At 34.5% G+C, this 15,784-nt stretch overlaps 1 protein-coding gene across 10 annotated transcripts in view; it reads right to left on the reverse strand.

The window, feature by feature from the left end:
• The window catches only part of Adamts-like (A disintegrin and metalloproteinase with thrombospondin motifs like), a 179,209-nt gene that overhangs the window by 55,135 nt on the left and 108,290 nt on the right, over positions 1 to 15,784 (reverse strand). For 8 of the 10 annotated variants that reach the window (NM_001043470.1, XM_062674163.1, XM_062674162.1 and 5 more), the window contains 1 exon segment: positions 1,498 to 2,037. In NM_001043470.1, coding sequence (NP_001036935.1) covers positions 1,498 to 2,037 — 540 coding nt within the window. 10 annotated transcript variants of the gene reach the window in all.

Below are 15,784 nucleotides of genomic sequence, written 5' to 3' on the forward strand. Positions count from 1 at the left end.
ATTAGACTCGATAATCAGAACCCTATATTATTATTATTATCATTTTTCATTATTATTTAAAATCTTATTAATTACATAATATTTTTTAAAAAAGATATAAAAAATACAATTTTTAAAAAACACTATATAAAAATAGATTGCCGCTGATGGCGGTGTCTACGACACAAGCCACCAGTGGTTAGGACTCCAGAGTGAGAAACCTCCTCACAATGCGTGCAGTATCAAGGATAACTGCTTTCTGTATTAGGCCCTTAACCCAGCTAGATAACGAAAGTTTCTTAAGATGTTGATCGAAACTTTTCGCTATCAAGCCGTGTACCGATACAACTATTGGAACAATGATGGTTGAATCAACATGCCACATGGCGGTAGTCTCGTGGGCCAGGTCTAAATATTTTATTAATTTGTCCTTTTCTGCCTTCACGAGGTTCTCGTCATGAGGAATGGTGACATCAACCAACACTGCTCGACGCGCAGATCGATCTATTATCACAATATCAGGTTTATTGGCAACAATATACCTATCCGTGATAATAGATCGGTCCCAGTAGAGCGTAACATGACCATTATTAAGAACTGGTTGAGGTTGGTATTGGTAATAAGGTACAGCAGAATCAAGAAAACCATATTTCAGAGCAAGTTGTTGATGGATAATCCTAGCCACTTGGTTATGTCTATGCAAGTACTCGCCGTTAGCAAACCGAGAACAGCCAGAAACAATATGTCTAATAGACTCTCCCGGACGGTGGCATGCCCGACAAATGTCGACCGTCCCATCCTTTAGTATATATTATTATTATTATTATTAGAGTGTAAAAAAACAGAGCATCTCTGTGCCTTTAAATTATAATTATATTATTACATAAAATGGAACTTATGTAGCAAGTTTATTGATAAAAACTTCTTTTAGAAACCTACACTTTAATTTTATTTAATGCTCAAATTACGCTACTAAACTGAAAACATAAATTAGTTAACTTTCTCGCGCTTAGCCCACTTCATTATCAATTAGAAACAAAAGATTATAATATGTCCTTAAAAATCTTTAAAGCGTGGTGCTAATACAATCGATTAGTTTAATTATTGGAGATATTATCGGTATACCATCGGTGCGTCGCATCCGATTTCCCTTTTCATTCTAATGCTTCCAGAAAATGGGTCAAACACATTCACAATAGTTTTATTTGAGTACTGTCTCATGTAAAAACATAATTTAGAAAAAGTTTAAGTTATTTTAAATAAAATTATTTCTCGTTTGATGTAAAAATAAGTTTCATGTAAAATAATTTAGAAAACGTCTATTAATTGTAGTTATTTTAAATAAAATCATTTGTCAGGCTTTTATTTTTTACACGTTAAACAATGCCCAATTGACGTAAAACTCTATTTTAATAAGTACTAAAATAGAGTTACACTTTATCATAAAAGTTAAAAATAATTTTAAAGTATTGTCTGCTTCTATTTAAATAGTCTAAATTTACTTTAAGAATGACTCACCGTAATCATTTCTTCATAATCTACACCATGAGGCTGGGTTTCATTTTTCAAAGCTTTCCACACCTTCAACCCGTCTTTCTTGATTAAACCTTCCTGCTTCTTCAGGACTAGCTTCAGCTGCCTCCCGAACGCCTCCAAGTCGATCTTATGTACACCATCTTCTTGACTCTCGGCAGAATGTTCTTTATCACTCAATGATTCACTATCACCAAATTCACTAGATTGAACTTTGAAGTCCACACTAACTGTACTATTAGGATCTCCCATGATATCTACATCTTCGATACGCTTCTTTGCTTCGACAAACATCTCGTCATTGAGCAAAGAGGGGGCCTTGTACCCACCTTTAGTGACTTTTTCGGTTTTTAAATGGGGGGTCTTTCCTGAATCGGCGCTGTTCGAGTTCGCTGGGTGAGAAGTGGGTATATTCCTTCTGGCCAAGTGATGTGTGAGCTGAACCAGGTGGTACTCTGGTACTCTGCTGTGGTGCTCGACATGGAAGACGTTCCGAAGCTCATCTATTGTCATGTGCTCGTGGATCTGAAAATAATAATAATAATAATTTTATAAACAGTTTCTGAAGACAAAAGAGAATACTTAATGTTTTAAAAATACACATTTTGTTAGTGAAATCAAAATATATACAAATGCAGTACATATTTTTTTTAGGTTTTCATTTTCGATCAATAATAGTACTAGATTACGGATCAGGAACAAAAATAAGACGCTCCAGTGGCCACGTTTGCAGACACGAAAACATCTTCATTTCTTAGAAAAAAGTTTAATAATGTTAACGACTTCAGTTTATTATAAACCTTAATACTTAAACATAAAGTTTAATTACCTTTGCAAAATATATGTATTTAGGTCCTTTCGTCAGAAAAAGAATATTATGGAATAAATTTAAAATGTCACTTGAACTTAAAAAGTCATCAGTACAAAAATATTTATTCTAAAATGATACTTAAAGCCTAATTTATAAGGTTAAAAATATTTGTTTAAAATTTCGTGCTTATTGTATTGTGGAACTAGATGTAGTTCTTGGTATTACATTTCAATGCTCAGAACACAGTAAGTATTGAAAGACATAGAGTTGCAGAATATACATATTTGTTGAAGTGAAACTTCCTTATCGGCGTTGGAAAAAAATTTACCGTCACATTTTTCGGTTACGCGTCACATTTTTCCGTTACGCGCCATCTGTTTTGTATTCATGTCTATGATAATAAAATCCTTTTGTTTAAACTTTATCTAATTTAACTTTTTTGTATTCATGTCTATGATAATAAAATCCTTTTGTTTAAACTTTATCTAATTTAACTTTATTTAACCAATTTCTAGAAAGTTGCATGTAGATCATTTTTCGAAAAATAAGGCCATAAACAAGTTTCACTTCTTACGTGTGTACACTAGTACACGCACACATTTTTTTAGGTTTGTTTTGTATGGTCGCAACTATTTTTGACCGATTCAAAAAAGTAGTAGATAATATTTTACATTGCCGCTATTACAACAAATAGGTGATAAAAAATAAAATTGAATAAAGTAGAAAAAATATGAAAGGAAACACGAAACATGTTTTCCACGTATTCTTTATACAGAAGTAATTAAAACAATAATGTAGGTTTAATTACCTTTAAACAGATTCAGTTTGTTATAAAGCTGTCTTTTAGAAGTGATTTTTATATGAGCGGTTTCTTTTTACAAATATAATGTAATCTTATATCAATGAATTTTTCTATAATCAGTTTAATTTAGGCTTATTTTATGGCTGTGTTCGTTTCCCCCAGAAAACAAATCCTTTTCAGCATATACGCTTAAAATATTTACACATACATATAAAGTTTTTTTAATACTTTTTTGCATTGATTTGCCACCACCATTGAACAATTCTAGAATTTTTATAAGAGTTCTATATTTCTTCTCCTCTTTCTTTCACAACAATATAATATATCCATTATGCACTAGGGCTACTAGGAAATCTACAAACAAAAATAACATTATAAAATAACAAAACTACTCTATGCATTCCCTGTCCAAGAATAGGTGATGTTTGTTACAATAGCTGGTGCCTTGTTGCAAACATTGGCCAAACAATTACAATATTCGTAAATTGTGTTTTATTTACAATATAATTGTGTTTATTATTTTATGAAAAACACTTAATAATATAAATTTACCAAAAAAAGATATTCCTTCCAAAACCTTGGTGTTACGGTGGTTTTTTACTCAGTTTTTGAACGCGCATTGCAGCGTTTTGACGTCTTAGTGTTGGCTATGATTGGACCATACTAATTTGAAATAAGACCACAAATTTATTTGTGGTCTTATATTTTTTCGGGCCGCTTTTGAAGCGCTAATCGCGAATCTAGTAGTATTATTGATCGAAGGTTTTCATAAAAAAAACTAATATGCGGCTTTGTTTAAATCACTTGAAATTTTAAATCGTAATACTTTTATTTAACGCATTAGGCAGGATTTCCGAAATAAAACCTTTATTAGAATAATCCTCAAGCATATTCTCATATTTTATATTTTGAAAATTCTTTATAATGATTATTAATATTACATAAATAAAATACAATTTGTTGTAGTTATTGTACATTATTAGTGGCACACATCACAAAAATATCAGTCGAATAATCGAGAAATTTAATCCACCTACGTAATTAGTAGATAAAATAATTTCATGGTGTCAATACACATACATTAATTCTCTCATCAAATACCGACTTATTCGGAGGGAAACTTTTCGTTGCAAACACCTTACTTAACTGAACTAACTACTTAATTTAGTACTACATTTATTTTAAATGATCTTTCTACGAAATCGCTCAAAACTTATGTAAAACTACGGCAAAAAAAATCAAGTTTTTTTTAAACACACATCCGTATGGTTTGTTTGAATGTCAACATTGTGAAACACGTAAACCTTGGATAAGGTCAATACTACGAGTTTATTCGATCCTTTCTCGATTTATTTGCGGCTCTTTAGGTCGGCCGTGTGTAATGTATCGTGTTATGCGAAATATTCATAATTGCTGCGTACGCGATACTACTAGTCACTTCTATCCGTCTTTTTTTATTTTTTTATTGCTTAGGTTTGTGGACGAGCTCACAGCCCACCTGGTGTTAAGTGGTTACTGGAGCCCATAGACATCTACAACGTAAATGAGCCACACAGCTTGAGATATAAGTTCTAAGGTCTCAGTATAGTTACAACGGCTGCTCCACCCTTCAAACCGAAACGCATTACTGCTTCACGGCAGAAAATAGGCGGGGCGGTGGTACCTACCCGTGTGCGCTCACAAGAGGTCCTACCACCAGTAATTACGCAAATTATAATTTGGCGTCTTTGATTTTAATTACACGATGTCATTCCTTCACCATGGAAGTCAATCGTGAACCGTCTACTGTGGTCTACTGTCGTTGATTTTTTTTTATTACGCCAATTCTGTAGTTTGATAGGACTCTATCGTTATCAAGTAGGTTTGGTTTCAACCGTACAGTTGAAATAGAAGCCAAATTGCACCGCAGAAAGGATGGGTACATATGCCAATCTTCCTTAGAAACATATGGAACAACCAATCAAAGTCAGCAGATAATGCCACTTTTTAAATTTTCACAAATATATTTAGTTAATATTTAAATGACTATGTTCATAATTCATAGATTATTTTTCTCTGAATCGAAAATTAAATTATGACAGCAAATATTTTTTACGATCGCATTACTGCTTCACGGCAGAAATAGGCAGGGTGGTGGTACCTACCTGTGCGGACTCACAAGAGGTCCTATCACCAGTAAACAACCTACCACCAGTAATAACAGCTAAATATAAAAGTCTGTATTAAATAAGACATTGCATAATCAGTCTCTTTACAATGAGAGCCTCTAAGCCACAGTCCAAAGATAATTGCAAAACAATAACAGCACGCAGAGACCTCACATTTCTTAATCCAAAGATATTTAATTACATACATTCGCATTGCGAACGAAAACTTAAACAATTTTTCCTTATATTGTTCTTGTCCGTTCACTAAGAACTTAAATCGGACATACAAAAATGCTCTTAATTCGCATTGAGCTAGCTCCGCAAATCCTTTGAGAGCACATCGACATTTCATTTCTAAATCTTAATGTAAATATAAACTTTATTTCGTTACGGGTAAAGGTGAATTTTGTTAGTGGTTTGAGTGTAAGGGCACGGACACATGTTACGAAATGGTATCGTTCGGTTGTATTGCTCTGAGTCACGAATGTACGACTGAAACTGAGACGCAAGGTCGTGGTTGTAGAAAGTTTTTATATTTGCGCTGAAAATATGATAAAAGGTAGGCATAAAGAGTACCACCACCATAAACAAGGTAGGTTGGTAGGACCTCTTGAGACTCCGCGCGTTGCGGCAGCCGTTGTAACTATACCTGAGACCATAGAACTTATGTCTCGAGGTGGGTGGCGCATTTACGCATGTAGATGTCTATGTGCTCCAGTAACCACTTAACATCAGGTGGGCTGTGAGCTCGTCCACCCATCTAATCAATAAAAAAAAAACAAATATACAAAAACACTTTCCCGTTATCAAGCATATTAGTGAAACACTCCAATTTCTCTAAGCTTCTAATTTCGAAAATTTATGCAGTAAAATTTGTTAATAACCCCTAACGTCTCAAGTTTAACAACGGTATTTACTTTATGTGGTCTCTGAACTTCAGTAGTCAATTTTGTTCTAGAATTAAACCGTGAAACATGTGTCATAATGAGTTCGAGTAGTTCACAGCACTGCTCAATTTTAGATACAATGGCTATCAGTGTTTGGACCTTCGAGCATACTGCGCACCGAATCATGATTATTAACCTAGCTCGTGAGCTTCAGTAATACGAGGGGCACACCCAAGCTGGTGTTCACCACTGGAGGCTCTTTTAAAGCCGTATTTTAAATAGGACATTTCATACCGCTCATGACCATTGCAAAGTCCATACCAGAAGCCGATCTCCGAATAAAGCTGTTATAATTAATCGGGGTAAAACTCGTTACCATAGTATAGAAATAAAAGACGACAGGTCATAGCCAAAATGCAATCCAATAGCGATGTATAATCCTTGCAGAAAACCCAACAAAAAGGTTTGAGATTGACATAAATTATGGGGAAAATCACGTGATCATTGACCTTGTTGAGTGTGCTCATATATAGAGCGTGTGTGATATTATGTAGGGTGATAATTATTAACAAGACATGACAGTTTGCAACCTGTTTATTGTGTGATGACTCGACACAGACTAAACTAAGCTAAGCCACACCAGAAATAGAACAAACATTGTGCTGGAAGAAAAATAACTTCACCAAATCGACCGTATCTGATTTATTTCGATTATTTATTCATTATTTCAAAAGTGTTGATATTTAAACCTAATTTAGTTCGGAACAATAGCCTTTAGAAAGTTCGACTAAAGTTATTAATGGTTACAAACGTTGCTTATACTGAAGTAATTGTAGCGTCAATGGCATTGATAATAAGGTATTGCATTTGGTAACTTTCTAAATTAATAATACTTGTAATTAGTAGGAAAATATTCAAATAACGTCTAAATATATATTTTAAATAAACACTGTATGAAATTTTCTACCTATTCCTTCTGTAGTTACTTGTATTGTATATAACGTATGTCCAAGATAGTGTATCTTTAGATCACACGATGATCTTACTGGTGGTAGGGCCTCTTGTGAGTCCGCACGAGTAGGTATCACCGCTCCGCCTATATCTGCCTTGAAGCAGTAATGCGTTTCGGTTTGAAGAGTGGGACAGCCGTTGTAACTATACTGAGACCTTAGAACTTATATCTCAAGGTGGGTGGCGCATTTACGTTGTGAACGTCTATAGGCTCCAGTAATATCGTATAAAATTAAAACCATAATACTTCTGTGGAAAATTTAAAACGTGCAAACGATTAGAAAAGCTTAAGAACACATTTTAATGAATCTTCTATGATTTGATGTTGTTGTATCTGAGGCCTTGACGTGCATCAGTGATTTGATTAAAGCAAAAAATGGCATTAATCCACGGAGAGTAGTGACACAGTTACAATGGTTCGCTGACCGTAAATGTTTAATGTAATTATAAAAAATGTTTTAATCAGCATACGATTTTCATTTTTGTTTTTTTTTTGTGTTAAAAATGAAACCTTTCATGGCGTTGACTGGATTTCTTCTAAATACAAAAAAGGCTTTCGTATATACATAATAATATGTACATAATAGATGAAACGCACGCACAATAAAAAATTCAGTTCAAAGAAATCTTGCAACAAGTACCATGCATTTTTAATGGTTTGTTTGACTACTTTTTTTTTTATTGCTTAGATGAGTGGTCGAGCTCACGACACACCTGATGTTATGTGGTAACCGGAGCCCATAGACATTTAAAACGTAAATTCCGTCACCCACCGCGAGACATGAGTTGTAAGGTCTCAGTTTAACAGTACAACGGCTGTCCCACCCTTCAAACCGAAACGCATTACTGCTTCACGCCAGAAATAGGTAGGGTGGTGGTACCTACGCGTGCGGACTTATAAGTAGTCCTACCACCACCAATATAATATAAATATGTTACCAAAAGCAGTTATTTCACAAGTGAATCTAATCCGCGCTCAGGACACAGACTTCGATTCTTTAGTTCACATTAGTTCACTTAATATTCGATACAAAAAACTGCAATCGAAATATTATAAAGAGGAAAGATTTGTTTGTTTGTTTGTTTCGAATAGGCTCCGAAACTACTGGACCGATTTGAAAAATTATTTTTCCATTAGAAGCCGACATTGTCCCTGATGAACATAGGCTACTTTTTTTTATTTTATTTTTTTGGTTTCATGTGTGTTTTAATGTTTCCGAAGCGAAGCGAGGGCGGGTCGCTAGTATAATATATGCGGATGAGAGATTGAATACGAAAACAAACGAGAATAGATGTACAACGAAATACCATTCACATAACTGCTTTCTATTGTTTATTGTATAATATGAAATACATTCGTCACTCTCAAGCCAGGTTAGCGCGGTGACCTTTCTAAAACAGAATACATAATTTATTCACTGTGATATAATATAAACCATAGATTATTTTTAGATTGAATATGAATTAGATTAGATTACTTAATAGTTTCACTTAAAATTTGCCTTGCCGTGGAATTGGAGTGTAATGTTAGCGAGAAAATAATAAAAAAAAACAGTTTCGCAGATATAATAGCAGTGTGATAGACGTAACCAGAATGTTTTTAATTAAGTTCTCATCTACGTGGCCATTCTCAGAATGCCTCAAAGATTTTGTAAACATATTGTTTAACGCACGTATTATTTACGTCAATTGTCTCCTTGTGCGTAAGGGACTGAAAGGAAAATATCTGTTATTAAAGTATTTGTTTCAACCGACTTAACCTAATAGGTGTATGGCTCTAATCTATATATATAAAAATGAATTGCTGTTCGTTAGTCTCGCTAAAACTCAAGAACGGCTGGACCGATTTGGCTAAGTTTGGTCTTGAATTATTCGTGGAAGTCCAGGGAAGGTTAAAAGGTGAGAAAATATAAAAAAAAGCTCAGAATTATTTAAAAACAAACAATTTTGTTTTTCCTTTGATGTGTCCCCTTGATGTGTCTTTTATTTATCGATTGAGGCACTACGAAGTCTGCCGGGTCAGCTAGTAAAGAATAAAAAATAAAAAAAGTTTTTGTTTCATTAAAACTAGACGGACTTTAAGACGGACGAAGACGGGACCACGTAAACTCTGAAGTATTCGAATTATGTGAATAAGTATAATTAATAATAACAAAAAGGCAAGATTAAACAGTAAAAGTAGTTTTAATTAGGTTTCCGCGAAAAATAAATCAAAATTATGAAAATACTGTAACATTTTTTATTGTTATTTCATAACCTAATTCCGTATTGCTGGATCATAGTGCGTAATTACTACTCCACTAATCATAAATGTTATGAACAAATAAATAAATACATACTGGTTTATTTTTATAACACTATGTAGGAAAGTCGTCCGTAATAAAGTGACATTTGGTACATATATGCCGTAGGACTGACGATCGCTGGAGCAGACGGGTTCTCGAGTGGAGACCGCGCAGCGGAAGACGTAACGTGGGACGCCCCCTGGCTAGGTGGTACGATGACCTCCGCACGGTGGCCGGCAAGAAGTGGATGAGGAGAGCCGCAGACCGGGCTCAGTGGTGTGGATTGGGAGAGGCCTATGTCCAGCAGTGGACGACTGTGGGCTGTTGATGATGATGGTACATATTTATTATAACCATACATACCTTTGTATCTAATTATAACAACAGATCACCAGACGTTTTATTGAGTAGTTCACGGAAATTAGCGGTTTTTAAATCCTTATAAAATAAATCTGATTTCTTGAATTGATAAAACTGTTTTCTTTCGCGTAATATCATTCTCGAAACAAGTAGCAGTCAACAGTCAATGTCCCTCATGTTTTAGATTGTATCGCGACCTTCCAAAAACATGCTCGACAATGGTACGTGATTCCAAATTCGGCTTGATATAGCTTATCACATTATCTACTTACACCAAACAGAGGTGGTAGATTTGTGTGAAAACACATGCGTGCTGGCTTCGTGATAACATATAGTTGAAGGACCTTAATAAACTGAATTTTATTTCTTATGCTAATTTCCTGAGAACAGAAGCATGAAGTTGGATGAATACCTTGATCTCATGTCACAAGTAAGATTCACGTAGTAAGGTATGGAGCTCTCTATCTTTTTTTTTTTTATTGCCCTTGTAGGCAGATGAGCATACGGCCCACCTGATGGTGAGTGGTTACCGTCGCCCATGGACTTCAGCAATGCCAGGGGCAGAGCCAAGCCGCTGCCTACCGTTTAATACTCTCCACAAGCCTCGTTTGAAGAAGGACATGTCATAGCGCTCGGGAAACACCGTGGAGGAGAGCTCATTCCATAGCCGGATGGTACGTGGCAAAAAAGACCTCTGGAAACGCACTGTGGATGACCGCAGTGGCTCCAGGTAGTATGGATGAACTCTACTCCGGTGGCGGGCGGTGCGATGGTAAAAACGAGATGCCGGTATCATCTCGAACAATTCCTCAGAGCACTCCCCATGGAACATACGGTACAAAATACAGAGGGAACCGAAGTCCCTCCGCAGACCCAGAGGTTCCAAACGATCTCTGTTCAGGTAAGAAAAAAGAGCATATAATTTTTTTAATAAATTTCTCGGCGATCGTATTTCCCCTATAGAAACTCTTGAATTTTCAGGAAAACTTTCAAACGTAACTTCACCATTCACTAACAAGTAAAATGAACTTCACATGATTCATTACCAAGCCCGAGAATTCTATACGTTTGTATGTAAATTCGTAGTTTTGATGCAAAAAACAATGTAAGCAGTACACAAAGACAATGACCCAACGAACAATGGCTTGTTCCACAATGAAAGGAACCTTTCGGCCTATGAAGGCTCTGTTCTGATTTTAGCCTGCATTCCTTGGAGTGTACGTGTCTGTGATAGGGAATATTAATATATGACAACAATAAATTAATTAATCATGTAATAAAAATCAAACCTGCAAAGCTATAATTTGCGTAATTACTGGTGGTAGGACCTCTTGTGAGTCCGCACGGGTAGGTACCACCGCCCCGCCTATTTCTGCCGTGAAGCAGTAATGCGTTTCGGTTAGAAGGGTGGGGCAGTCGTTGTAACTATACTGAGGCCTTAGAACTTATATCTCAATGTGTGTGGCGCATTTACGTTGTAGATGTCTATGGGCTCCAGTAACCACTTAACATCAGGTGGGCTGTGAGCTCGTCCAACCATATAAGTAATAAAAAAAAGCTTTTTTTTTATAAGGATAGACTAACGCTAGGCTGTCAGAGTCTCAGACAGTCATAAATATAAAAAAAAATCAATTACAACACCACTTCACTATAAAACAGATTACGTCTCAACAAAAACGTTAAACGCCACAGATTACTCTGTGCATTTAGTATTTACACGAACTTCAATCAATGAACTTTACAATCGTACTAATAAATTTAACTTATCTTACATAATATGGTCCGTGGACTTGAATAAGCCGAAATGTGTGATCGGATCGATGGAATGGTTTTCCCACCGGTTTGTTGCGAAACGACTGAACAACTGGAGCAAGGTCGAGTCAAGATGGCCGCCAGCAAAATGGCGCCTAATTCTTGAGTACGAAACAATTACACAGGTATTATTACGATTATATGCTAGTGCCAAAAATATTTGTAAACTGAAGAGTTGCTTGTTTGGAAATACACGTAAAGAAAAACCATTATCTTTTAGAAACTTTTTAGTTTAAAAAAAAAGGTTTCTCTTAGACGGAATCACTCCCTGTCTGTCATTCAGTGAAGAAAGAAGTTCAGTTTTGCATTATAATAAGACTGCTTAAAATATTAAATCAAAAAGAGATTAAAGGCTTCAAATGTTGTTTTCTTATTAAATTACAGAAAATGCAATTAAGCTTTTTATTGTTAATTCACTTTGGAGTATTCTATATCATAATATATTTATTGTAACTGCATACAATTTAGTTCAAATGAACGAAGTTAATAGTCAATAGTATTTAAAAAATAATGGTAATCAAATTAATCTTCATATATTAAATACATCTAAAGTAGGTTATAATTTGCGTAGGTAATTACTGGTGGTAGGACCTTTTGTGTGTCCGCGCGGTAGGTACCACCACCCTGCCTATTTCTGCCGTCAAGCAGTAAGGCGTTTCGATTGGAAGGCAGTTGTTGTTTTGTAAATACTTTGACTTAGACCTCATTTATCATGGTGGTTAGTAGTATTTACTTTGTTGATGTCTCCGGTAAGCACTTAACACCAGGTAGACCGCGAGCTCGTCCATCTATCTAAGCAATAAATAAAAGAGTAAACATCATCATCATTCGGGCTCGTAATCTGTTCTTCGTTTACCTACTCCAAAATGATCGAAAATCGAATTGTGTTTTTGCACAATTGAAGCCGTCCTATGAAGAGTTATATAAAGAGAGCGAGCTAGACATTTACTTAGCAAGTAACTGTAATAAGATTTTAAATATTTAAGTATTTACTTGTCCTTATAAATTAATCTAATATTAAAAAAAAAAAAGACATGCCCGCTTAATTTCTTGCCAATTCTTCTCAGGACGGAGGCTAGTTCTTGTGAATTGACGTTCAACAAGTATGTACTTTCATTTATGTTGAATATATATTTTTTTTATTTGGTTTGTTTTGATATACATATTCGAGTAAATAAACACCTTTTGAGAATTGTTACGAAAGGAAAGATATCAATTTGAACTGCGCTTAAAAGTTGCATTCAAAATAACGCCGGATCATTTTCCTCGACAATTTTCCCATAGCATTACGATTTGCATGAGACCAACTAAAGAATTACAGTAACATTCTGCAGGTATTCTAGATGCAGGATTGTAGATGCATAATAAAGATAACGCGTAAACATCGGCTTAATATTAGCGGTACCAAAAACAGTAAAGTCGCGTCCCCGCCGAATGCATAAAGCATGTGTTCAGCTGATGTCAAAAAGTTGTTGTTTACGAGGTCTGATTATGCACAGCCGGATTTTACACGAATAATTTGCAAGACACAACAATATTTTCAAAGCGTTCTTCATGTTTTGATTACCATCGCCAGCGCCCGTTATTCTTAGTGATTAGATACCGAATAAGCTAGGTTTTACGACGCTATGGATGCCAGTTTCACTCACCATACTCTATCTGACATACGACTCTACATACATTAATGAATTGAAGAGTCGAATAGCTCAGAAATAAAATTATACCACACAATAGACATACATGCTCTACGAAATTAATCTCATTTACAGTTTTCTAATTGTAATTTGTATCTTTTATATTAAAATTGTGTAAATGATGAGATCTTAATAAATTAGAATAAGTCGTGTGAAAGATATATTTCAATTTTTTTTAAGTGGTTATTCTTTTGTTTTTGCAATTTGGTATAAGTGATTAAGATTTTAATAAACATATCGTAATAATAAATTCAAATAAATGATATTGAATAATCTGTTTTTTATCTCAAATCTTATTACTGCATAGAAAGCATGCATGAAAGAGATTATTAAACTATATATCTTTATATATAAAAATTAATTGCTGTTCGTTAGTCTCGCTAAAACTCGAGAACGGCTGGACCGATTTGGCTAATTTTGGTCTTGCATTATTTGTGGAAGTCCAGAGAAGGTTTAAAAGGTAGATAAATATGAAAATGCTCGGAAATAAATAAAATAGACAATTTTGTTTTTTCTTTGATGTGTCCCCCGTCGGATGAATTCCTCTTGCTTGTATCTTTTATTTATCGATTGAGGCACTACGAAGTCTGCCGCGTCAGCTAGTTTATAAAAAAAAATATCTCTCTCTGTATGATGTTATAGCTAACTATAATCCGATTCCAGAGACTTCCCACAGACAATATAGTAAGTACCTTTAATCCGCTTCAAGGCTAAAACGACAATTGCGATAAAAAATCAATTAAAACGAATTTATTCACATGTTCCGCTGTCATTATATTGTACAGGAAATAATAAAACCGTTGAAAATAAATACGAATCGATCATGTCTTAAAGGACATACCGGTATTTATGTTTATGGGAAAAAATTACGGTTCGCCTCATTACCGTTAAACTTTTTTTTGTTAATGGCACAATTTTAATCAAGCTTAAGTTAATTGTTAACTTACTACGAGAACTATTAAATTATATATATAATATATAGGATCGCGGTGCACATTGTAATAATCGAATTTGTTAAATTTTAATTTAATAAACAAGTCACATAAAATTTACATCTTTCTTTCTTTTTTTTTTGTTATTGTAGTAAGTCTGTCATAAACTTAATACGCCATCTGTCCATATCTGTCATCTGTCAGGTCAGTGTGGCCAATGTTTACACCTAATTATTCCCACATATATATATATTTCGATTTTTTTTTCTAGGGTGTAGTCTACGCGTGCGTGTTCACAATACCCCACCAGTATACATGAGGTGGAGGTCACTACATCACGAAATAGCTAAGACGTTAACACCCACCGTTATTGGCTTATTCTTTTCGTTTCGCGTCAGTTTTCAAATACCTAAATTAGTTTTCCAATTAAGATCACAAGTGTGTATATACATAATGTATTAGTTTCCCAATAAGCCCTACCAAAACGTAAATTACTTTTCGAATTGAGCCCACAAGCGTAGATACTAATCTATATATTAATACGTGAAGCAAAAACTTTGTACCGCATTTTACGAAAATTCCGCGGACGGAAGAGTGGGTATGAAATTTTCCAGATTCATAGAGAATAAAGAACACGAATCCAGAATGCTTTTTTTTAAATACTTTTAAAATTAATTAAATCAATACATAAAACATTACACACACACACACGCATATATATATACTCTTTGTTTATTGTCAAACTTTTCTTATTATTTAAAGTCTATGGTCAAATTGAAAATAGATTATTATTGTTTTTCTTTAATATGTATTATTTGTCTATAGTATAGTCTTGACGAAATCTGTAATTATTTATAGAAGTATAATTATACTCGTAGTGTTTAAAAATAGAGCCATAATAATGTTCAAATTTATATGATAATTTCAATTAATTATAGTCGAATTTCGACTACCGGACGACCACTAGTATTAGTAAACCTACATCTGAACTTACATTATTACCTAAGTGACGCAGTGGCAACATTCAACACTTCCCTTCTACTTTCAATCTCGTCTACTTTCATTTTCGCTGGGCTCTAACGTAATCTCTTTACTATGACGAAAGCGTCATACGTTTATAAATACTGTAGTTCAATGCTTCATCTTAATATTATTAGAACTGATCAGAAAAGATGATAGAGCGAAGACAACTGAAATAATTGTTCGAGTTGAAAAACTATTTATTGTAAAGGATAAAAAAAATGTGAGCCGTCACGGGACGCCTGGCAGATGTGAAACATCGAAATTATTTTGTAAAAGTAATACGCAGAAAAGAACAGGTTGTGATAGGAACTAAATATGTCATAATGATAAAATAAAATATTACGGAAAAATAATTTATTTTCAAGTAAAACACAGGTTATGTGTACTGTAGTAAACAACACTGTATACACTACGGAGTATACACTATAAGTATCCGAGCTCAGTGTAGCAAGAGAGATGGCTTAACGCCGGATCGAGTGGGAGAGAATCGCACAGTCGATTGCGCATG

This window comes from Bombyx mori, chromosome 20 (assembly GCF_030269925.1).
Source record: "Bombyx mori chromosome 20, ASM3026992v2".
NCBI lineage: Eukaryota > Metazoa > Arthropoda > Insecta > Lepidoptera > Bombycidae > Bombyx > Bombyx mori.